Raw genomic sequence first — 23,397 nt, 5'->3', positions numbered from 1 at the left:
TCCGTACATATATTTAAGAAATATAATGTAATAAATTTAAGTAAATTGTTTCATAAACATTTTAACATATGTGTACTTGTAATATTTTTAGTATATGGTTATAATTTTGATAGCTAGTGTAATGTCTTTGAGAATTTAATCCTCTAGTTTTCAGTTTATGCTGATTCTTTCTCCCCTCCCTCCCTCCCTCCCTTCCTTCCTTCCTATCAGTGGCCAAAAGTAACTCGGGTTCTAGGGCATCAAGATTGGCAGATGCCCCAAGAACAAATGCAGCTCCAGCGCTGGAGTCCAGTTGTTTCTGGCCTTTGAGGATTTGCATGCGAGCTCATGAACGTATATTAAAAAATAATTTTAATACTCTAAACCACAGTTTAGTTGTTCTAGACTTAGAGGTTTTCTTCATTTAGACAAGTATATTGGCAGAAGCAGACGTTAACCCTAGATTTTAACGTCTAAAATTAATCTGTATCTTTCCTCCTTCCTGAACACTTCAATGATTTAGGATTAACATACTGGACAATAATAGTTTATCAGTTTGGAGACATTTTGTTTTTAGATGTCTTTATTTTAATAATTCTCAATTAGAGGCAGGGAGTGTCAAAATCTTCAGGAGACCTTTCCTAGTATTACAAATGCATTGATAGTCAATTACGTGCATGGATATATCTCCTACTTCTATCCACTGCGAGAGCCTATTCTGTCTGTCCACTGAGAGAGCATAGAGCAATGACACCCCAGCAGCAAAAAGCACACCTACCCTCAGATCATTGCTTCTGGAAGCATCTCTAAAAGGAACTGGAGAGTTCCACATTTGTGAGCCTTCTGATACAAAACACTGAAGAGAACACAACATCACTTTCGTGCTGTTCATGTCAAAGATGTATATCCCAAATCTAATAATTAAACCCCAAATGAAGGACATTTTACAAAATAACTGGCCTGCACTCTTCAGGAACACCAATTTCACAAAGCTTGAAAAGCTTATGTAATGAATGTATTGCATATACTAACGGTATGAAGGCAAAAAAACTTTGAGGATTCAGTGCTCTCATTGATTAAATCATCTTATAAAAGTAGCTCTAATGTTTATTACTGACAAGCACATATATGTAAACTATGTATATATATATGTATGTGTATATATGTTTATAAATATTTCATTTTCTAAGTAAGTTTACTTTCTGAAAACAAGGATGCTCTCTTCTCTCACTATGGTAAAATCAACAAAATCAAGAAAATTAATGTTGAAACAAAATTATCTAATCTAAGATTTGGGAAAGTTTCTATAAAGGGCCAGACAATAAATATTTTAGCCTTTGCAGGACATACAATCTGTCAGAACTACTCATTTTGCTATTGTGGGTTGAAGGCAGCCACAGACAGTACACACACAAATGGGTGTGGCTGTGTGCCAATAAATCTTTATTTACAACAGGCAGTAGCCTGGTTTTGGCCACAGGCTGTAGTTTGCCAGCTCCTGACGTAATCTATAGTTTATTCAGATTTCATCTACTTTCCAATAATGTGCTTTATGATGTACTTTTATTTGCTATAGCACTGCATTTAGTTGTTGTGCACCTTTAGTTTCCTTTGAACTGGAACAGTTTTTCAAGCTTTCTTTGTTTTGTATCAGAAGACACAAAGTGGAAGTCCCTAGTTCCTTTTAGTGGCGATGCTTCTAGAAGCAATGACCTAAGGGCAGGTGTCATTGCTCTACTCTCAGGGGACAGAGCTTAGTCTCTCTCGGTGGATGGAATTAGGAGATATATCTATGTCCCTCTCTATCCACGCATCCATCCACCCATCCATGCATCCACCCATCTTAAAAACCAATATCTCTAGTTCAGTCCAACACCACAGGATTCAGTCTAATGCTTCCTCTTTTCTATAACTGACTCCTCCGACAGTGGGAAAACTGGATCCCATTATCTACAATATACTTATTTGTTCAATCCTAGAATACACACAAGGTAGTTTTAGAACTGCTAACTTTTACTTTTGCAAAAAAGAAACCCACTAACTGGAGTTCAACATGTTTAAAGTTCTTTTGTCTTTACCCTCTGGACATATCTAAATAGCATGTTTGAAACCTACTTGAGTTACGTCCCTTGGCTTCAGGGCAGTTATGTTATTCATTTGAAATACAGACAGGGTCACTCCTCCTCCCCACCCCTCCATCATCATTTATATTATTTCTTCTTTGAATATGTGAAACATTAACATAATTCCAAAAGTCAGAACTGTACAAAAGAGAAGTGACCCTAATTCCCCAAGTTTTTTCTATCCTTTCCATCTCATTCCTTCCCATACCCTGAAAGCAAACAATTCCATTATTTTCCCTTCTCTCTCTCTCTCTCTCTCTGTGTGTGTGTGTGTGTTTCCACTGAGGAGCAAATACAGGTATATTTTATTTCCTCTTCTCTTACACAAAAAAATAGCATACTCTAGGCATTTTTATGCACTTTGCTTTATTTTCCTTAACAACATAGCCTGGAAATCACTCCACATCAGTGATTGTCATCATCATTTACTACAGATACGCAGTACTCCCTTACATGGATATACCATCATCTACTCATGTATAAGCAATTAGGTTGTTTCCAAATTCTTTACAATCAGGAACAATGCTGCAATAAATAACCTAGAGTATGTGTGTGTATATTTCTATTTATATTGTGGGAGTTGAATCTTCAGGGTAAATTCCTAAAGATTAGTTGCTGGCATAAAAAGTAAATGACTATGTAGTCCTTAGATATTGCCAAATCCCCCTCTATAAGAACTGTTCCAATGCGAATTCCCACCCGCAAAGCATGAGAACCAATTTCCCCAGAGTTTCACAACAGAATGCAGTTAAACTCTTAGTTTTTGCCAATTGGATGGGTTAACTCACTGTTTCTAATTTGCATTTCTCTTACCAATAAAGTTGAACATCTATTCATGTTTAAGGGCCACTTTTATAATTTTTTTGTGAATTGTGTGTTCACGTCTTGTGAATTGTGTATTCGTCTTTTGTCACTTTTTTCTCTTCTTCCACTTCCCTCAATTTATATATTAGGAATATTACTAGTCCTTTATGTTGTAAATATTTTCTCTCAGTTGTCAGACATGTTTATTTATTTTTGGCCATGCAAATGTTTTATTTTTAGGTAGTCAAATTGATCATTCTTTTCTTTAATCAGAATTGGGAGCCAGAGGCCTTTCCTTTGCCCAGGTTAAAGAGGAATTCATCCATTTTTTCTTCTAGTACTGGCATGGCTTCACTTTTTTACATCAAGATCCCCGATCTATCTGTACTTTATTCTTATGGATCTGTTTTTCCAATGGCTAACCAGTTTTCCCAGAACCATTTGGTAAAAAGTCTACTTTTATTCCAGTGATCTGCGATGCCACCTTTATCCTATAGTACATCCCTGCATCTATTTGGGTCTATTTCTCATCTCTCTGTTCCATTCCACTGGGCTGTCTGCTACTCATGCTCCAATGCCTTGCTCTTAGTAACAGAGGCTCTGCACTGTTTTAATGTCTGATAGGATAGTGCTCCCCCCGCCCATGACTGCATAGGACTCTCAGGTGTCAACCCTTGCTTGATTAGGCTTAGTTTTAGATTTAATGATACATTTAGAATTACATATTCCTGTTGCCTGTTGAACTGATTCCTGTAGTAGGAAGAATGGTCCAAAAGACATCCATATCCTAACCCCTGGAACCTGTGACATGTTAGGTTACATGGTAAAGAGAAATTAAGATAGCAGACATAATTAAGTTTGCTAATCAGCCTATTTTAAAATAGATTATCCTGATTTCCAGGTGGGACCAAGGTAACCGACCACAGGGATCCCTAAAAGTGGAAGAGGGGGCAGAAAAGAGAACCAGAGGGTAGTATGGACTCAGCCCGACGTTGCTGGCTCTGAAGATGTAGGAAGAGGGCCATGAGCCAAGGAATGTAGGCGGCCTCTAGAAGCTGGAAAGGGAAAGGAAACAGACTGTCCCCGACAACCTCCAGAAAGAACGCAGCCCTGCTGACAGCTGTTAGCCCGTGAGACTCATCTCAGATTGCCGAACTACAGAACTGTAAGTGTATATACCCCTGCTGTGTTAAGCCATCAAGTGTGTGGCAATTTGTTACCGCAGCAACAGGAATCCAATGCAACCTTTTCCACAAAAAATTCTTCTCTGTAATGCTTCTTGTCTTAAAGTCTACTTTTTGTAGTATTACCTAAGCGGCACCAGCTTTCTTTTAGTATTTGCATTGATGTATCTCTTCCCAACTTTTAACAACACAGGAAGATTGAAAGTTAAGTGACTCTCATAAATAGCCGTTTTTTCTTTTAACACTTTAGAAATGCCATTTCGTTGTCTTCTGGCTTTACAGTTGCTTCTTTGAAGAGAATGTCCCCCTCCCTGCACCCCCATGCTTTTAATATTTTGTTTTTGGTTTTCAGTAGTTTTACTATGATGTGTCAGGGTGTGGTTTTTCATATTTATCCTGTGTGGGGTTTTCTGAGCTTTCTGAATCTGTGGCTTGATTTATCAGTTTTGGAAAATTCCTGGCCAGTACTTCAAGCATTATTTTCCTTCTTTATCCTCTCTCTCCTTCTTGGATTCCAATTACTACATGGTCTGTCTCTGTACTGTGTATCAATACCTTTCTGTACTTCAGTTTGAATAGTTTCTAGTATCCTCCAGTTGCAGTTTTACTAATGGTTTACTCTAGTTTATGCTTACAGGTACCTCGCGACCCCGAACCTTTCGTGTCGACTGAAGCCCAGCACAGCGGACTGAAGAAAACCAAGCTGTACTCAAATGGTTTTTTGGATTTGGCCTGTTGACTTCCTACCCCAAGGAGCCTTAAAGTTTACCAGATGGATAAACAGCAGTGTGGTTTAGCCCTCTCAAGTCCTGCTTTTAGCACTCCAGCGCTGTGAAAATACCCAAGTCCCACGGGTTGCTCGGTTCTTAGCAGTGGGACCAGAATCCGCACACACCCCCAGGAAGAGGCTGCTGCAGATATAACCTCTTCATGAGCCTCTCTGCTCTCAAACCTCAGCTCCTCACTCTCCAGTGCCGTTAGACAGATTTATATTTTACGCGTCCCTCTTTCTGTAGTTCTTGGCACATTGTGGGCCTGCCTGAAAGTACAACCAGGAGCAGAAATACGCATGTCCTCATCGCCATCTCCACCTCTCTTTTTACGTTATTTATTTAAGGAAACTCAGTTCTTTGTCCTGCTAAATTCCCCTCATTCTAGATTTGGCTGATTGCTCCTTAGTGGGGTGTTTAACTTGTTCATCCGACTCCCACATTCCATGTAAACGAGCAGGTAAATCTAAAACCTTGATTAGATTCACATTCATTTTGTGGGGGGCAGGGCTTGCTTTGACAAGAAAACTTATGGCTGATGCTACGTGTTTACTATGGCTCCACACCAGGCCCACTTGTGCCACTGTTAGTGATGCTAAGCCTCCATGCACAGGTGGATCACTGCTCTTGATTCCAGGAAAGAGGAGAACTGGGAAAAGCAAAATGAAGAAGAAACAGTCCAAGGCCATGCTGCAGACAGGCTGGTTACAATGGGCAACCAAAGCTCAATCTTCTTGGGGCTTTTCAGAAACCAGGTAGAGCAGGTACCCTGGAATTGTCTTCCTAAGACAAGGAAGCGAGTGTTTACTCACCACATCACGTCCCCAGCTGCTGAAGAGCTAACTCTCTTCCCTGGGTTTGCAAGGGCAGCCCGTGGCAGTGTCAGAGTAACCCTCACTGGATGTACAGCAAGGTGCTGTCAGACTACACCTGCGTGCAGCTGGCAGCCTCGGTGGCAGCCAGAGCACAAAGATGGGCTGATTCTCACCCCGTGATCTCAGCAGCCACTGATATTCATTCCTTAGATGCCTTACTTATTTCATTAGGGCCTGCAAAGTACTGATTTTCTATCTATATTTTTAGGTGGAATTCTTCCATAAAGAATTTCCCATCATTGGTTAGTTGGCTACTTTGCACGTTCAATTTTGTTACTTTGGAGATTGCTAGGGCATCAATTCATTGTTCTGAAAATTGATAAATAAGCGAGTGTACTTTCTTGTATATGATGAGGTTATTCTAATATTATAATTATGACCTTGGGATTAAAAATAGAAACACATATACCTATTTTTCATGCTCAATTTGTCTCATGTTTAGCCAGTGGGAACTCCTTCAAATTGGCTTCTATAACCTTTTGAAAAACCTTATTAGCCTTTGAAACTTGAACCTGGGACATCTTCTACCAGATATCCGTACAACTGTACAATCTACAATTTTTTTTTATTTTAATATTTATTTATTTATTTTGGCTGCATTGGGTCTTTGTTGCTGCGCGTGGGCTTCCTCTAGTTATGGCGAGCGGGGGCTACTCTTCGTTGTGGTGCGCAGTCTTCTCATTGCAGTGGCTCCTCTTGTTGTGGAGCATGGGCTTCAGTAGGCGCGTGGGCTTCAGTAGTTGTGGCTCACGAGCTCTAGAGTGCAGGCTCAGTAGTTGTGGCGCACGGGCTTAGTTGCTCCGTGGTGTGTGGGATCTTCCTGGACCAGGGCTTGAACCTGTGTCCCCTGCATTGGCAGGCGGATTCTTAACCACTGTGCCACCAGGGAAGCCCCAATCTACAATTATTGCCCCAGACCTAGTATTAACCATTTTGCAAATAAGTTCTTGTTCTATTTAGTTGAAAATGGAATTTAGAGACCACAACCTGGACATCAGTGGTTCTCATTGTTACTGGCTTATAATTATTCTAGGCCTTTACAGATGGGCAGAGCTAGGAAATATTTACTGTTTAGAAAGAAAAATAAACCATATGAGGTTGTTGAGTCAAATTTAAGATTAGCTTCTAACATTAAATTATGTAATTTCCAATTGGTTTTATCCTATAATATACTTTTAATAATAATGATAATTATTGTCAAATAATGATAACAAGATAGTTTTTGAAATTAACCATGAAACCATATTCAGTAGTTTGAGTTTTTTTGTCCTTTATATGTATCCCATTGATAATATAAAACAAAATACTATGAAATACTATGAGTCACCTGAAATAATTTTTTCTCTATGTTCGACTATCCTCCCCTTCCATTTTAGGGAACCATTTTTATTAGTTTTTGGTTTATCCTTCAATGGCTTCTGCTTGAAATACAGGTAAATATGCATATATGCACATTTGTATATCCATTCACCCTTTCTTACCCTCAAAATAACAGTATAAACCCCCGGTACTTTGTGTTTTCACCTGAGATCACTTTCAGTGCACCGAGATCTTCACTCACTCATGCGTGCATGCATTCTACAGCTGCATGGCACCACCATACTGTACACTACTGTTCACTCAACTAGTCTCCTATTAATGAACATTTGGGTTGATTCCAATCTATTAAAACTAAGACCCATGGATACAATTTGTCCTTAAACCTAGAAGTTCAAAAACTAGCAAACTAGCATTGTTACTTTCTAGCTATTGATCCTCTGATTTCTTGAATTTCCATTTCTTCAATTGTAAAACAAGAAGTTTTAACAACATGACTTATATCAAGGTTAAATAAAACATTAATTTAACAGGTATTTCCATAAATGTTAACAATAGCTGAAATAGCCAGTAAAGTCTATTTAAAATGAGTGAAAAACATGAATCATGTAATTACCACTATATAGGTCATTTCTATTTAATTAAGAAATTTGTAATTTAAAAGAGACAATGATGAACTAGAACACGTCCACAGGAAGACAGGATAGTGAAACTTCTAGTTGAAACTTTCTAGTTGAAAAATTCAATGAAATATTTATTGAACAAATGCAGAATAAATGAACTAGGGGGTGGTTTTAACCTGGAGATACAAGAAACAACTTCAAATATTCAGAGGGCTGTCACACAAACAATGAAAGACTTGTTCGGTATTTCTCCAAAGGGCAGAACTTGACCCAATGGCCAAATAGGAGCAACCAAGGGGCTGCAGGACAGTGGTACAAAGTGTATCACTTAATCGCTTCTTCCCCAAACAGTGCCTTCCACACTCACGTTTCCCTTCTTCTGAAAGGAAATATGACAACTTAATACTTCTCATGAATGTCTTTAATACGTCGCATGTTCACGGCAAGCCCTCCACTGCCAGCAATGGATGCACTCACACTCTCAGAAAAAAACCTAAAGTTAACAAGCTGGTTTACTAGAGAGATGGTCTCTGTTCCTCAGCTCTATCTCAGCATTTTATACCTGTGATTCTCAGGAGGGGAGAGAAAAAGAGCATATTCTCCAAAGGGGGTGAATTAGAGTCCCCAGCACTTCAGATACTGCCCCTGGGGACAGTCCTCCTCAAACCCCAGATGCATCACTGTAACTATCAACCTGTGGTAGAGATGGGAGTGTGCGGTGTGCTGGGGCAGAAGAAACAGCTGACAACCACGGTTCTACATGAGGCAGGAGAGCTGTCTTTTACGAGTCACTAGGAAGTATAAACGGACTGCCTAACGCTGACGGGCTCCATCCAAACTGTCCAATATTACAAAATGAGAATTGTTTCAACAACCATTCGGCATGTTCAAGGACAAAATATATATAATATACTTTATATTATATACGTATTTTATCACATACTCAGTAAGGAATGCTGAGGTGCTTAATCCATCCAATAAAGTTGAAAATAAAAATTTTACATTTTTCTGTCAGTATTCAGGATGCCGAAGGTGGATCTTGAACTCAGAATGATAAGTCAGTTTTCGAGGAAAGCCACATAATCGGTGAGTCTGGCTAACTGCTGTTCATTGGGGATAGGTGGAACAGGGGCAGGCTCTGCGCGTTGGAGAGAGAAACACACTCAAGTCAGACACCAGGGTCACAATTTTTGGCACTGCCACCCCCGCCCTCCGATGTCTTTAACAATACGGAAACTTTCTTAGCTTTGCCTTGATCTTGGACATTAAAAAAAAACAAGCCAAGAAGCGTCAATTTTTATGATGATCTTGGACATTAAAAAAAAACAAGCCAAGAAGCGTCCATTTTTATGAGTAGTTTTCCCAAACTGGGAGTAAAGGCATGTCTGGCTTTGCTGTTACTGAAGTTTTCCATGCGAAGGTTAAAAATACTTTTAACAGGTAATCCGTCTACCAAGGGAACATAGCTCTTCTTGGAAAGACCCTTCCCACATGATATTTACTTCCATAGACACCTAGTGTTAACCACATGCCAGGCGCTCCTCTAGACTACTCAATGGTCAGTGAACAAAAAACCCACAAAGGACCCCATCCCCCCAAAGTTTACTTCTAACTTTTAAGCTACTACGTGTCAGCCTAGGGCCGCGTCTACGTCAGTGCTGGTGAGAAGCTCGATCACACCTCCCCTACAGGACACCCTGCAGCCAGGCCAGAGGGGATCACTACCTCCAGGTAAGCTACAGAGGCGAGCCCACACGTTCATGGTTGTAACCAGATGTACTATTATAAATACCAAGTTAGGATTTCATCCCTTTGTTTATAAGATTAGAGCTAAGAAAAATAAATACTACAACAGCAAACAAGAAAAACGATGAAACAATTTTTAAATGAGCATATGAAAATACATACCTGAAAAGGGAATAAACCTGTTAAAGGAAACATCCAGGGCCCCTGCAACTAAATAAAATGTAGAGCCCAATTTACAGAAGTCATTGTAAAGAACCTTCACATAGAACACGTCATTTTTAATGCAGTGGCATTCAGACAGAGACAACAGTTAGGCTCTATTTTATTACACTGTTTTTTTTTTTTTTTCACTGCAGCAGTCTTCTCTCACCATCTAGGTGGACGGGACCCCGTCTCATCACTCCTCCGCACCCTCGCAGGTCTGAGCACATGGACGTTTGTGCACCACTTTACTGTGGGGTCAACAATGTCTAACAACGGATTCAGAGCAGACGGAACGAACTCTGGGATGAGGCAGATCAGAAGGTTTATGCATGTGGGCACTGAGGCCAGCTCTAAGGACAGGGCAGGAAAGGCCACTCCTGGTAAGCAGGAGGGTGTGGAGCCTCCTTGCAGGAAGGAACGTGGCTCGTTTCAGAGAGGAAGGCCGAGGGACCAGGAATTCAGGTGGAGACAATGAGGACAGGCCAAATCATTTAAGGCCTGCAAAGGCCAGAGACCTTAATTTTGTGAAAGTTAAAGCCACTGAAAATCTTGTTTAGGAGAAGAGTCTATGTGTCTACAGCATGAGGAGAAAAGGGGAATTTCTGAATATTTTAAATATCTTTTTAAAAGGCAATAGTTTAGATATTAAGAATAAGCAGTTAGAAATGGCCCCATAAATAAGAGAACGAGAGATTAATACTTATTAAAAATTAAGTTGTAATAAGGATTATGAAACACTCACATAAAATAGTTTATGTATGAAGTACATTAAAAAAATTAAGGTAAAACCAGGTGACTTTTTTTTTTTTTTTTTTTGCGGTACGCAGGCCTCTCACTGCTGTGGCCTTTCCCGTTGAGGAGCACAGGCTCCGGACGCGCAGGCTCAGCGGCCATGGCTCACGGGCCCAGCCGCTCTGCAGCATGTGGGATCTTCCTGGACCGGGGCACGAACCCGTGTCCCCTGCATCGGCAGGCGGACTCTCAACCACTGCGCCACCAGGGAAGCCCCAGGTGACCTTTAAGATCCTTTCTACCCTAAGTGTCCATCCTATATCTGAACTTAACATGAGTTACTCTCATTTTGTTAGCATAGCAGAATTTTATATCAAATTATTCAAATTCAATGCCTGAAAAACTTCAGTGATCTTAAAAGAGCTCAGTGCTGTAAGATGGACGAAGAGCTCCACCTACCTGGCTTTTTGGGCATGACCATCCTTGTGGTGGAGTCGGCCTGCCATCCTTGTTCTAGGATACCTAAAAATGTGTATTTAACACAGAAATGAATTAAAAAAACCAAAAACTTTTCATTTACAAGATTCACAATCTGTCAATGACATTACTTGTATGGGAGACCTGACGTGTGTAGATTAACCTGTAATGTGTATTTTTACTAGAAGGGTGTACTAGAGACAGCATTCTCATGGGAACTTGTTTTTGAAATATTTCTGAAACATCTATGATTTTATTCTATCAGGCTGATATAATCACTAACAGACGATTAGTTTTCTATTATATATATATATATATATATATATATATATATATATAAAATAGTATTAACCTGATCAAACCTTATTAAAGACAGACATAAGGAAGACTTATTTAGTATTTTCCATAATCATTACATCAGTAATAAGACGATGGTGATAATAAAAGCAACAGCATACATACACAACACAGAAGGCTGGCCAATAGGTACTGTGCTAGGTGCTTTTACAGGGATCACTTTATGTAATCACCACAACAACTCTGCAAAGGGGACATATCACCATAATTGAACAGACGTGGAAAAGGAAGTTTAGAGAATTCCAGTAAATTGCCTTAGGTCACATAGCTAGCATGGGGAAGGGTACCAGGATTCACACTCAGTCAGTTAAGAGTACGGACTCTGGGATATACTATTTATTAGATAATAAATTATGGATCAATTTCAAGATAGTCAAAACAAATAAATGTGTGTATTAGTAAGTAACAGTATGATTTACTATAAGAACGTTCATTAACCTGCCATCTATGCGTCTAGAACTGTGCTAGGCCTTGGAAATTTATAATCTATGGTGCTTAATGGAGCTCATATATTGACTGGAGAATCCAACACATCCATCATCGTAAAACACCACCACAAGGCACATGCAGTATTAATATTCTACAGCAATCTAGCAAGGGGAGGGGACAATTTGGGCATGACCTGAAAAATGAAAATGCAAAAGCACATTTGGAAACCAGTGGCTAAGAGTGGGGTGCAAGCATCTAGGTTACTGTTAGGAAATGGTGAGGGAAAAGCTGGGCTGAAAAGGGATACTGGATGAGACCCCCTTCACCAAGGAAGGGTGAAACAGGGATTTCTAAATGCGAGCTCCGGACCAACTAAAACTGCCTTCCCTGAGAAAACCCGCCAACCAAACCCCCACCTCATGCTGATTTTCAAAGGAAGAGAAATAATTTAAAGATGTTACAAAGTTTAAGCTCAGAATTATGAATATAATGTTACCCACCTGGCACGTTTAGAAGCAAATAATGTGCACATGCTTTATTTTCTTGCATCTCACATTGTCTACCACTTGTAACTAAGCTGTAACCTGGGGCTCAGATGTGGGAATGTTATCGAATGCTTGACTCTGTACCCATTCGCTAGCTTTTTCTTCCAGGAACGCACTGTTCTCACCACCTTCCTTTTCCCTCCCACTCTTAGTCAACAGCAGCTCTAATTTTTCCTTCCTGGGCATCAACTTGGAGGGCTCACTATCACTTAGTAGGGCTTAGGAGTTGATCAAAGGTCTTAGAGATAAAACTAGAAAATATTCAGGGGTCAGACCATGTGCACCATGATAAGGAATAACTAAAGGAACAGTAAAGAGGTTGCATAAGGAAAGAGCTAGAATAATCACATGCAACAAGGGTACATCTCAAAGACACATTCAAATTTTAATTTCATAAAAATGGCAAAGTATTCCTTTACAAAGCTCCTGTTCTAAGACATCGCTATCTGGTGCCTGTCTTTGGCAAAAAGTGCTTTAGTAAACATAAACCCGAAATTTCTTATCCACACGCAGAAGTCAAAAAAACCTCTATGAACCAAAAAGTTTTCTTTAACTCACATGGTGGCGAAATCTGACGTGAACCCCCAAGCCTTTTATGTACACTCTTCCCTCACGCCAACTGTGTGCGAGTCTGCACTCTGTGCTGCCTGCAGAACCACGACTGGGCTCGGTCACATGGTGCTGGTTGCTGGGGGTTGGTGCAGTGCAGGTCTCCTATCACCTTTCTAAAGAACACACACAACCTAAACTCCAAAACACATCCTGTTCCAATGGTTTCAGATAAGGGACCGTGGACCTATAATTTACACTTCCGTTTTCCTTGAAAGTAAAAAGTAAGCCCCAAATACCTTTCACAGCCTCTTCCACGGGAAGTCCAACAAAGGCTGCGAAATCGTCGGCGATGATGGAGGTATATGCCTGAGAGACCAGGGCGAAGGCTCGCCTCCGGGTGGCATCTATTGTGGGAGGGAAGGTTTGGCAAACAGTGAACCACAAGAGCTGGCATTTTTTTGAAATACACAATTAAATTATTACGTCATTGTCCTTGTCCAAATTTGATAAGCAAGACTACACGAACCTAAAGGTCTCTGCGTTTCCAGGTGCAGCGGGAGGTGCCTAACATGTAAGAGGGGCTCCAATATTGCTGAATAAACACATGCATTTCTTATACTTTCTCTTAGGTCAAAAAATCTCAGGTGACAATAAAAATTACAAAGATGGAAAACAGTTAATGTACACAAGACTCCAGCTCTAAGAAAATATCATTTAAATTTGGGACGTATTGGGGATGTATGTTTCAAAATTTTTCTTTTATCTCACTTATAAAAACTAGAATGAATGGAGCAGAAATTACCTAGTCCCATAATTAGCTGTCCTTTTTCATCAGGGCCTCTGATAGAGGACCACACCTGGGAGTTGCAGAGCAAACCTTATAATTACAGCACCTTCTTAACTTTCAAGTCTACTCTGAACTCCTGATGTCATTCAGGTGCTAATCCTGAATGACTGAGCCTCTTAGAAAGGGGTTGCAAGCAATTCCAGCAACAAAACCTCCTCCCTGGAGACCACATGTGGGATTTCCGCCCCCCCTCCCAACCAGGCTTAAATTTCCACATTAAATAATTCAGGAACGAGGCAGAGACAATAACCAAACGGTAGAAAGTGGAGCCCAGCTGGCCTGTCTTCCTGCCCGCTGCTCCCTGAGTAACACAAAGGATCCCCCGCCTGCCTTCAACATGCTTAGGAAGTGTTCTGGATTTTACTTTCCACATTTAACAGGCAAGTATACACGTACAAGACAGCCCTGCAACATAAGAAAATCCGCTCTCCACTCCTGGGACACTGCCTAACAGCCACATCAATCCCCGTAGACACACTTTGCTCCCAAGTAGCCTGCTGGCTCTCAGAGGAGCCTTACACCTTCTCGTCCCCGGGGTGTTGGGTTTATGCTGCTGTGTGGTCTGAACCGCCCTCCTCTCTTCTAGTCCTAGGTCTGTTTATAAACTCTCCCTGTGGCACTGGAGTCACTGCAATCTCCGCCCTTCTCTGAACTCACAGTAACGTTTACTTATTGAACAAGCAGTCTTTTACCACCTGTGGTGTACACTGCACCCCTCCCCACCCCATCGTCTCAATTACTTCCGGAACTTCTCTACAGGAGGGCTTTTATATCCCCCGAGGGGCCCAGCATCTCTAAGGAAGCATGTGCTGAACACAGGCTTGTGGAAGGTCTCACCAGGACCCAAGGGGGCCCGACCCCAGCCTTAGGCTTTGTGCTCCCATCTGCCTGAAAAATCGCGGCAGTCAATCACGTTTCGTCGTTTCTCACTGAGGCTGACACCCTCCCCAGCTTTCACTGAGCCACTGTTTGCTCCTCTTCCAATTCCTTCCCTCTTGCTACCAACTCTCAGCAAACGACCTAAAATCAGACTTCTAATACAGCTTAGAGATAAAGGAACTTTTTCTGTTCATGGCTACAGACATTCAGTGGAAAAGAACCGAGAGCAACAGTGAAAGAGGAAACTACAAGTGTGCACCCCAAACTACATTCATTTGGCAAGCTTACCATAGTCTAAGAACATTCACTTTAGTTCAAGTACTCTGCTCAGACTTGAAAAAGATGGGGAACAGAACAAGAACAGAACGTGAGTGAAAGAGAAAAGCAGAATGGAGAGAAGAGAAACATACAAGGGGAGGCACAGCAGATGGACAAGGAAAGCAGAAATCAAGGCTAAGTGATCCACAGCATCAGTTAGACACTCGGGCGGCTTTTAACCTCTCGGCACGAATGAGTCTGACATCTACATCCTCACCGGTCACCACGTGGCCCGGGAGAGCCAGGAGATGTGCAACCTCAGGAGGGCACGCGTTACGACGACAAGCTGGAGGGTGGAATCACTTGAGCTCGCACCTAATACTGCTGGTAATTCATCCTGGGACCGTCCTGGGGAGACCCTAAGAGAATGCTCCTTCGTTTGTTCAACAGATACGTAAATGTGCCTATTACATACCAGGAACTGCCAACCGCCGGCATGGAGACGCAACGGAAGGCGAGCCTGCCGTCCTTCCCGACCCACCTCTGCCCTTCCATTCCAGGGCGGATGGCCACCCAGGCCTGTGGCACCTGGGCTCCCTTACTCGGTGAATGGGATTCTGCAAGGCAGGGAATGTATTTGCTCGGCCCCCTCCCTGTCTTGCTCTGGCTGAAGCTCTGTATCCCAGCTCCTCAGGGCTTATGCAACGAGGCTGAGGTTAAGGCTGTCTCCAGTGTGAAGATCCCAAGCTGCCCCCACTGTACCAGCGCAGCAGTGATAGCCCGCACGCCTCCCTCCCACCCAGCTGCCGGCCCGGCGCTCCTGCTCACTTCCTCCAGGCTTCACGGAAGTGCCTCCTGCTTCCTCGCTCACATTGCTTTGCTTCACCTTCACCGTGCCAAGAACCAGGTACACCTCAGAAGCAACCTTCACCTCCCGCCCCCTGAGAAGCTGACGTGCCCTGCCGGAGGGATGAGCGATTCTCAAGAACTTCTGCTCACTGATTCCTCCAGAGCAGAAGGGTGGACAGCGAGGGCAGGCAGTGACCATAGGAACAAGGTAACAAGAAGGAAGGGCATAACAACATGTAAGAGGGGGAACCGAGAAGACTGGAAGCAAACGCTGGGGGTGGGAGAATGGAAAGAGAGAAGCACCTTGGAGTTTTGTTGCAGGATCAGTGCTATGTTGCACCACACTTGCAATCTTTCAGCATGATTAAAAAAAGTTCGAGCATCTGCGTACTGAATTGATAAATCACAAATCCAGAAGCTGGAGACAACCCCATCAAATGCCGAGGTCCACAGAGTCCAAAGCAGTCTCTACTTTCAAACATGCGGACTTGAAATCGTATCCAACTCACGACTTGGACTTATTAGAATATTACATTTCATTTCAGTAGCAAAAAAAACACCTCTTACTGACAAGCAACTTCACTTCTAGAATTAAATTAATAGACAGTGAGGCCCTCAGCTGCCGACATAAACTCAAGCCATGTGAAATCAAAGCATGATTACAGCAAATCTAAAAAAGACTTCTGCAACCCTACTCACTTAGCAAAGCATACCTATTTTCACACACATTATCGACTTACTTCAACACCCCGGCACCTTAAGGGAACAGGTCTAGTCTGACTTAATTCTGAGCCACAAAGAAACACTACCTCTAAGTGCCTCCATGATTGGCTGGACCGTCTCAGACCACGGGTGAGCGCTGATGGTGGTATAGATCCCGGGGAAATCTCTCTGCCAGATTCTTTGTCCTACCGACCAAATTCCCCCAAGTTCAGAATTTGCCTGCAATAAATATCATTGCCTCATTTGAAGATATTCACTCTGCACATATACCAACAACTGTATCTTAAAACATAATTCAACATTTCTTTTAAGAGGTGTAATTACTTTTTCAGCCCAACCATTATCAAAAAGGTTTTCAAATGTTTTGAACTGTAGAATTTATTTGCATGTTTTATTCTAACAGAAAATTAAGGCATGAGAAAGCAGTCCAACAATATTTCACAAATAAGTTTAGGAATTAGTTATCTGAAACATTGTTTTTTGAAGATTTACATTTATTTACATTTCATATATACTTATGTATAACATACAGAACATGTACTAATCCACATATACATGTACATAAAATACATACACCTATTCTTAGGGCAAAAATAATAGCAAAATGGCTACTAATATAGACTCCCAATCTAAGATGTCATAAAATGCAGCCTAAGGATAAAGTTCCCACTAATACCACTGAAACTGTGCATCTAATTTACAGCTTTATTTTAAGCCAATAAAGCTGGAGGAACATTCCAAACTTATTTAATAGAATGTGGAGGAAAGAAAGAGAGTATAAATGCTAATCTGATCTGCTGCTAAATATCAATAACAAACAAAGGAATTCAGGTGAATTCTTATTAATGCTCTGTGAATGTACAAAAAATTCACTTCACATTTATGCTAGACACAGTGAATCGCCTGAAATTAAAAATTTACTTCATTCCATCCTGGAAGAAACTTTCAAGTGAGTTCATCTATTCTCACATGAAAAACAAGAAATCTAAAATCCTAATTAGCAAAAATCTTAATGCTCTGAATAATTATTATTTTTAGAGTGTTCTTGAAAATAATAATAGTTGCAAAATAAATACCATTATAGGAAACTGCACAAATCAGTGCTGCACACAAAAAACTAACAAATAAAAACCAAACTTTTACCTAAACTGACCCAGTTGTTTATTGTGTAAAGTGACACTTCTACAAAGTGTCTTAAGAAATCTGATCGGCAGGAGTTGAGCACAGATTTCTGTACCACCCAAGGGAAATTACAATTTCTGATGAGAGGAATTTGTAGATCTATTCTTAAACTTTAATACCAGTTTAATAACTATTTCTGTGATCCACATGAAAAAGAAAACAGAAACTTTTAAGAGATCGCTTTTTAAATGAATGTCATTACTATATTAAAGTAATAAGGTATATTGAAGACTACTTACAGATTTTATAGCAGGTGGTATTCTTTTCCAAAGATATCTTGCATTATTCCTAATTTACACCCCCCCAAGAAAGAATAAGCAATTTAAAAAAATCACCTCCGTAAATGTTTAAAATTCTAGATCCCAGAAGTATACTTTAAAATACTCTATAAAATACAGAGTGAAATTCATATAATGAATTTATCCAGGGGAAGTAACAGTGGTTTTCCAGATAAAAGACATGAAATATTTTTACCAAAGTAATGTTTTACCATTTTTAAATTAATAATACAGATCTTAAATTAGGCAACACTACAAAGACTTAAATAGAACTGCCTAAATAATTTATTCATATACAAAATAAACAAATTCATACACTTTCAGGGTCCTGGCATTCCCTGACAATATACACAGTACACAATGCTTTTCTTCTTATCATGACCCCTAGTCCTACTTGTGGATATAGAGCCACCAAAACTTCACGGTAGTTTTTTTTTTTTTTTTAAAGAGTTCGCAAGCTTGAATGACCTCAAGCATATGACGACAGGATTATAAAACAGGAAACAGATAATTTATATGCTACGTGAATAATGAAAATCTCAGTTTAGTTTAAAAGGTATGAAATGAAAAGGTTTAGAAGAAATTAAAACAAAATTTAACAGTAACCATCAGTGGGCTGCAGAACTACAAGGGACTCTTTTTGCACAACTATACTTTCTGACTTCTCTTCAATGAACGTGAATTAGGAATAATTAAAAAACAAAAACCTTTCAAGAACTGTCATACATGTTAGTAACAAATTCCTCTTAGTCTTCTCAATCTTCAGTTTCTCTCAGTCTCAATAGAGACTGTGAAGTTAAGTAAACAGTTAAGTAAACTTTACATGGGAAGTTAAGTAAACAGAGGTCATAAAAGACAGGTTTTATAACAAGAGAATAAAGAAAAGATCAATAGATTTAAAGGAATTTACTGACAATGCGGTTTCTCATAACAAACTGGAATGTTTTTTACAAGGTATATGTAAAACAGGTGTATTTTAAAATAACTCAGCCTAATCACAATTTCTTAAGTCATGATTTTTCAATATACAGAATAAATATATTGATTATTACACTAAAAAGTAAAGCTCCTTGTGCCTATGCTTTAGTGTTGGTATTTCAATGCAAGAATAACTTCTTGAGGAAAATGCTTCTCTTAGCTTTACGTAAAAGGTACTTACATGTCATTATAAAGTAGATATAAAGCTAGAAGCTGACCATACACTGGGGGTGTAGCAATTCCTCCTGGAGCCTGTAAGACCAAAAACCGAAAGAAAAAAGCCTCATTTATTCTTATACTTTTATATTTTTAGAAGTATTTTCTTAACTCATCTAAAGACTAAGTATATTTTATAGGACTTACTATTACAGATGGAGAAACAGCTTAGAGAAGTGTCGCACACTAAAAACCCAGAGTATTAAGTTTAGATCTGTCATCAGTTGTGATTTCTCCCCCTCTGGGCCTCTGTGTCTTCATACGCACAAGAGTATTTAAATGGGATCCCTTTCCCAGTTCTCAAATTCTTATTTAAATAGCCTCACTATTATAGGAAGTATTTCCAACAGATTCCTAAAGCAGTATGATTCTGCCCATTATACCAAATACGTTGAATAGCTACATAAATGAGTAATAAAGAGTAACAAAGACACTACTCCCCTCATTCAATTTTAATTCATTCAGAAGACATCTACTAAGTGTCTGTTAGTCAGCGGCTGCTTCCTGGCAGTTGCCTCCTTTGGTTAATTAGCTTTTTATATCAATGCTATAAATGTCTTTAAGGGTCTAAGAAAAAAACCCAACCCTTAATTACTTCAGTAGTTGCATGATATAACCTTCACCTGCCCTACTGAAAACAAACGGTAAGCTTCAGTTATCACAGGAGACTGAGACTAAGAAGGGCTTTCCGAATTAATAAAAGGTTACAGTGATCACATCTTCTTGGTCTGTGTGTATGCCTGCACAACCGTCTTTAACAATATACACATTCTCCACCTCTACCCACAATGGGGAGGAAAGAGATTTTGTTTAATACGAGAAGCATAAAGGATGCTGGAAGCAAAGATGCACAGCGTCTTCGGGCTCAGTAGCTGAAGACAAACAACAAAGCTCCGAGCGAGTTGGGGGAGGCCAGGCCTGGAGGCTTAGCCTTCGGAGCAGGCCCCGGCGGCCCGGACTCCACACGCCCAGCTCCCGCACCCGCAGGGGGCCGGCCCCAAGCCCCGTGGGCCCCAGGCCCCGTTACCGTGGAGACCGGCGCGGCCCGATGCCAAGCGCGACCCCACGAGGCGAATGGCTACCTCGAGCTCCTGGTTCTCGCACTGATCCAGCAACTTTCTGAAACTAAAGGAACTTTCCGCCATCACCGCCACTGGCATTTTCCCGGCCGGTCCCGCCACCGAACCTCCCCACCGAGCCGGACCTCAGACTGTCCCTCGGGGCGTCGCGCCCGCGATGACGTAAAAGCCGACGGTGCCGCCGAGCGCCCATGCGCAGGTGCCTCGTTGGTTCCGCCGCGTCAGCGGACATCCCTGCGGTCGGGCGGGTATGCCACCGCTCTGGCCGGCGCTCTCGGTGCTCTGGAGGACTGGCCCGGCCTCCAAGGCAGCCAGTCGCTTTAAGAGCGCGCAGCGACAGTCGGGATGGGAGGGGTTGTGTGCATATTTGAGGACGGTTAGGCGTCTTTGCTTTGAGGCCATGCAAATTTAAACGTTCAAAACCTAACTTTTGGTTCCTCCCGCACCTACTCCTTCAGCAGCCCTGCCACATCGGTGAAGGCGCTGCGGTGCCCTGCGGGCTCCCCTCCAGCGACCTCACGTCCCCACCTCCGAGGGAACCTGCGCTGGCCTGGACCTCCAGTACTGCCTGAACTGCAACGTTATCCTGACTTCCACTCCTGCCTCCCTCCAGGCTACTCCCCACACAGCCACCGCAGCCGAAACGATGCTTTCGGAAACATAAATCAGATCTTGTTGCTCTGATGAAAATGATAGCATAACAGCAAATTCCTAAAATCCAGTCTTTCACATTGCTTGCAGGGCTTCAAGATCTAATTCCCAGATCCCCTCTGCTCTGGCCTTGCTCTGGCCATCCTGGCCTCCTTAGTTTTCTGCCTGGTGCTTATCGTTAGCGAACATTATGTTGTGAATTATTTATTTACATCTTTGTTTTGCTGCCCTTGGCTAGACAGGGAAGTGACTTCCATTTGTCCCATGTTGCAGGGCTGGCTACACTATTTATGGGCCCAGAGCAAATTGAAAACGCAGGTCCCTTGTTCAAAAAACGGGAAAGTACAATTAAAGCTATGTAATATAAAGCTTTTCCCTTTATTCGCAGTGTGTCTCTCAGATTTTCACATCATTTCAAAAACTGCTATTTAATATCCTAAGTAAAGAAAAAGTAATAAAATTTTAAATTATTAGCATGAATTTTACCATCCATCTTTATGCAAAGCCCGTTAAATTTTATTTTATTTTAATTAATTTGTTATTGAAGCATACTTGATTTACAATGTTGTGTTAGTTTCTGGTGTACAGCAAAGTGATTCAGTTCTATATATGTGTATATATATTCTTTTTCATATTCTTTTCCATTATAGTTTATCACAGGATATTGACTATAATTCTCTGTGCTATACAGTAAAACCTTGTTGTCTATCCATTCTATGTAGAATAGTTTGCATCTGCTAATCTCAAACTCCCAATACATCCATTGCGAAGCCAGTTTTAAAAGCAAATATAAGTGCATTTAACTGATATGTGGAATCACAGAAATCACACAATTTGTATTTCATAGCTCGTACATGTGTGTGTATTTTATCCTTATCAGAACCATGGGAATACTTCACAAAATGAACTCAACTGTTTTTACCACACTTTGTTTTTTGCACAAGCCCTACCAGCACTCCCTACCTTAGTTAGGCTTATGGATGTGTGAGGGAGGACTGAAAGCAAAAGGAACCATGGGTTGCCCTATCTTGCCCTTCACTGTTATGTTATTGTTTTCAAAACAAAGGAATATTTAGCATCATACAAGGAAGTAACACAAGTAAGAAAGAATATGATCAGGTTCCTTGATTATTCGTGTTTCTTAGGACACCATTGTCTACATTATGCATTTGAAGCCAGTTCAGGTTCTAAGGGAAAAATGTGGCCTTTCAGGGATGTCAGCACCCAGTGTACTCTATTGAAGACATAACACAGTTGTCTTGCACTCATGTTGAGTCTTGGGTGGGTGAATTCCCACCGTTGGGGATCCACTGAGAATTCTAGATTCATGGGGTATTTTAAACACGCTTTGGAATGGCAGACAACATACTGCGTGTGTCTCTTTGCTTGTGTTTCCACTGTCCCTGTGGACTTCATTTACCAAACACAAGCTAGAAGATAAAATTATTAAGGATGCTAAGACAGTGATGGCTTTACTGATTATTTTTGCAGAATCAACACTGTTTCCATGTGGAAATGATTGTGTTTAGTAATGCATTGGATGGAATATAAAAATACAAAATGACGACAAAATCCCTCGAAGAATAGCCAACCTTAAATAGGAAGGTATCAAATAGCTAGTATAACTAGAGATATTTTGAAGGAATAAAGCAACAAAGTTTCATTAATCATGCAAAAGAGAGAAGGACTAAGGGCAGAATGATTCTGAAATCATTCTGCAAAGTTTGAGGAGCAGGATTTTGAATTTTCAACATGTGATAATGGCTCCCAACCTATTTCTGACTCAGAAGGATTCAGTGGGAAGATGGCTAATTCAGAACCCTGAAATTTCACCTGATTCCAGCAGTTTGATCATTTAAAGGGAAAACTATGATTTTAAAGCTTTGGCAGGTACTATGGGTTGCTAAAAGATGAAGACAATAGATGGTTTTTTTTTGCTGAACAGAAAGTCACAATAAAGCTTTGGAAATACAATCACAGGGTAGAGGTAGAGTTTGGGGTGTCATTCAGAGGACCAAACTCTTCTTTAACAGACAGTTACAGGGATTTGGGAATTGGAGGCTGGGAGCTACAGTGGGGGGAAGGAAGAGAGTCTTGGAGAGGGAAAGAGGGCTCTGGGCGTGAGGGGAATGGAGTAATTGGGGGCCTATGGTGAGACTTGGCTTACATGCAGAGAATTCCAAGTGACCGTGAAGGGCTGATGGATTTCCAGGGCTGCAGTGGCTGACATTCAGTTTTAAGTTGTTACTGATGGAGCTGTACCTATGTTTTTACCCCCCCAAACTTTCAATAATGGAGTGAAGGGGTATGATAAAGGGCAGTGTTGTATAGAAGGCAGTAATTCCAGGAGGTAGGACTCAGAAGAGATATAGAAATACTGCAAAAGCAAGACAGTAGAGAAGAGGCCACCAGAAGGAAGATCTGCTCCCCAGAGATGCTGCCTTGGGGGTGGCGGGAGGCTGTTTTTCCCAGTGCGCTTGGGATGAAGGATGGGTCATCATGAAGCAGGGAAGCGTGGGCTCCTGAGGCTGGAGAGTGTAGGTCTCATACCCATTACCCTTAGCTTAGCCCCCACTTCTGCAAGTTGCCCCTCCTCTCCCAACAGTTCTCAGAGGAGAAGCACTGTTGTCATCAAGGGGTTGGAAATGGGAAGATGGCTAATTCGGAACTCCAAAATTTCACCTAGTTCCTAAGGAATCCACTGAAAAAACAAGAATTAATAAATGGGTTCAGCAAGATT

At 41.1% G+C, this 23,397-nt stretch overlaps 1 protein-coding gene and 1 long non-coding RNA gene across 3 annotated transcripts; one reads left to right on the top strand and one right to left on the bottom strand.

The window, feature by feature from the left end:
• The first annotated feature begins 2,496 nt into the window (after window positions 1-2,496).
• On the top strand, window positions 2,497-7,586 carry LOC308621945. Its single transcript, XR_014016545.1, has 3 exons — window positions 2,497-4,071; window positions 4,715-5,320; window positions 7,112-7,586. It is a non-coding gene; the product is annotated as an uncharacterized lncRNA (long non-coding RNA).
• A 199-nt stretch (window positions 7,587-7,785) lies between these two features.
• On the bottom strand, window positions 7,786-20,184 carry COPS8 (COP9 signalosome subunit 8). 2 transcript variants are annotated; one of them, XM_081243353.1, is made up of 8 exons: window positions 20,010-20,180; window positions 18,893-18,963; window positions 17,695-17,743; window positions 16,360-16,492; window positions 13,014-13,121; window positions 10,817-10,879; window positions 9,584-9,631; window positions 7,786-8,813 (listed from the first exon to the last, which is right to left on the bottom strand). In XM_081243353.1, exons 1-8 carry the CDS (start codon window positions 20,085-20,087, stop codon window positions 8,734-8,736), a joined length of 630 nt encoding a protein of 209 aa, XP_081099479.1. In that variant the 5' UTR covers window positions 20,088-20,180; the 3' UTR covers window positions 7,786-8,733. The 2 variants fall into 2 exon arrangements, with proteins under 2 accessions (XP_081099479.1, XP_081099480.1); XM_081243354.1 differs by lacking the exons at window positions 7,786-8,813; window positions 9,584-9,631 and adding an exon at window positions 9,674-9,891 and having other exon boundaries at window positions 20,010-20,184.
• Window positions 20,185-23,397: the final 3,213 nt, after the last annotated feature.

This window comes from Mesoplodon bidens (assembly GCF_964165515.1).
Source record: "Mesoplodon bidens genome assembly, chromosome: 8".
NCBI classification, from domain to species: Eukaryota; Metazoa; Chordata; class Mammalia; order Artiodactyla; family Ziphiidae; genus Mesoplodon; species Mesoplodon bidens.
Note: the sequence above shows the minus strand (reverse complement) of the source record. Positions and strands in the feature narration are given on the sequence as shown.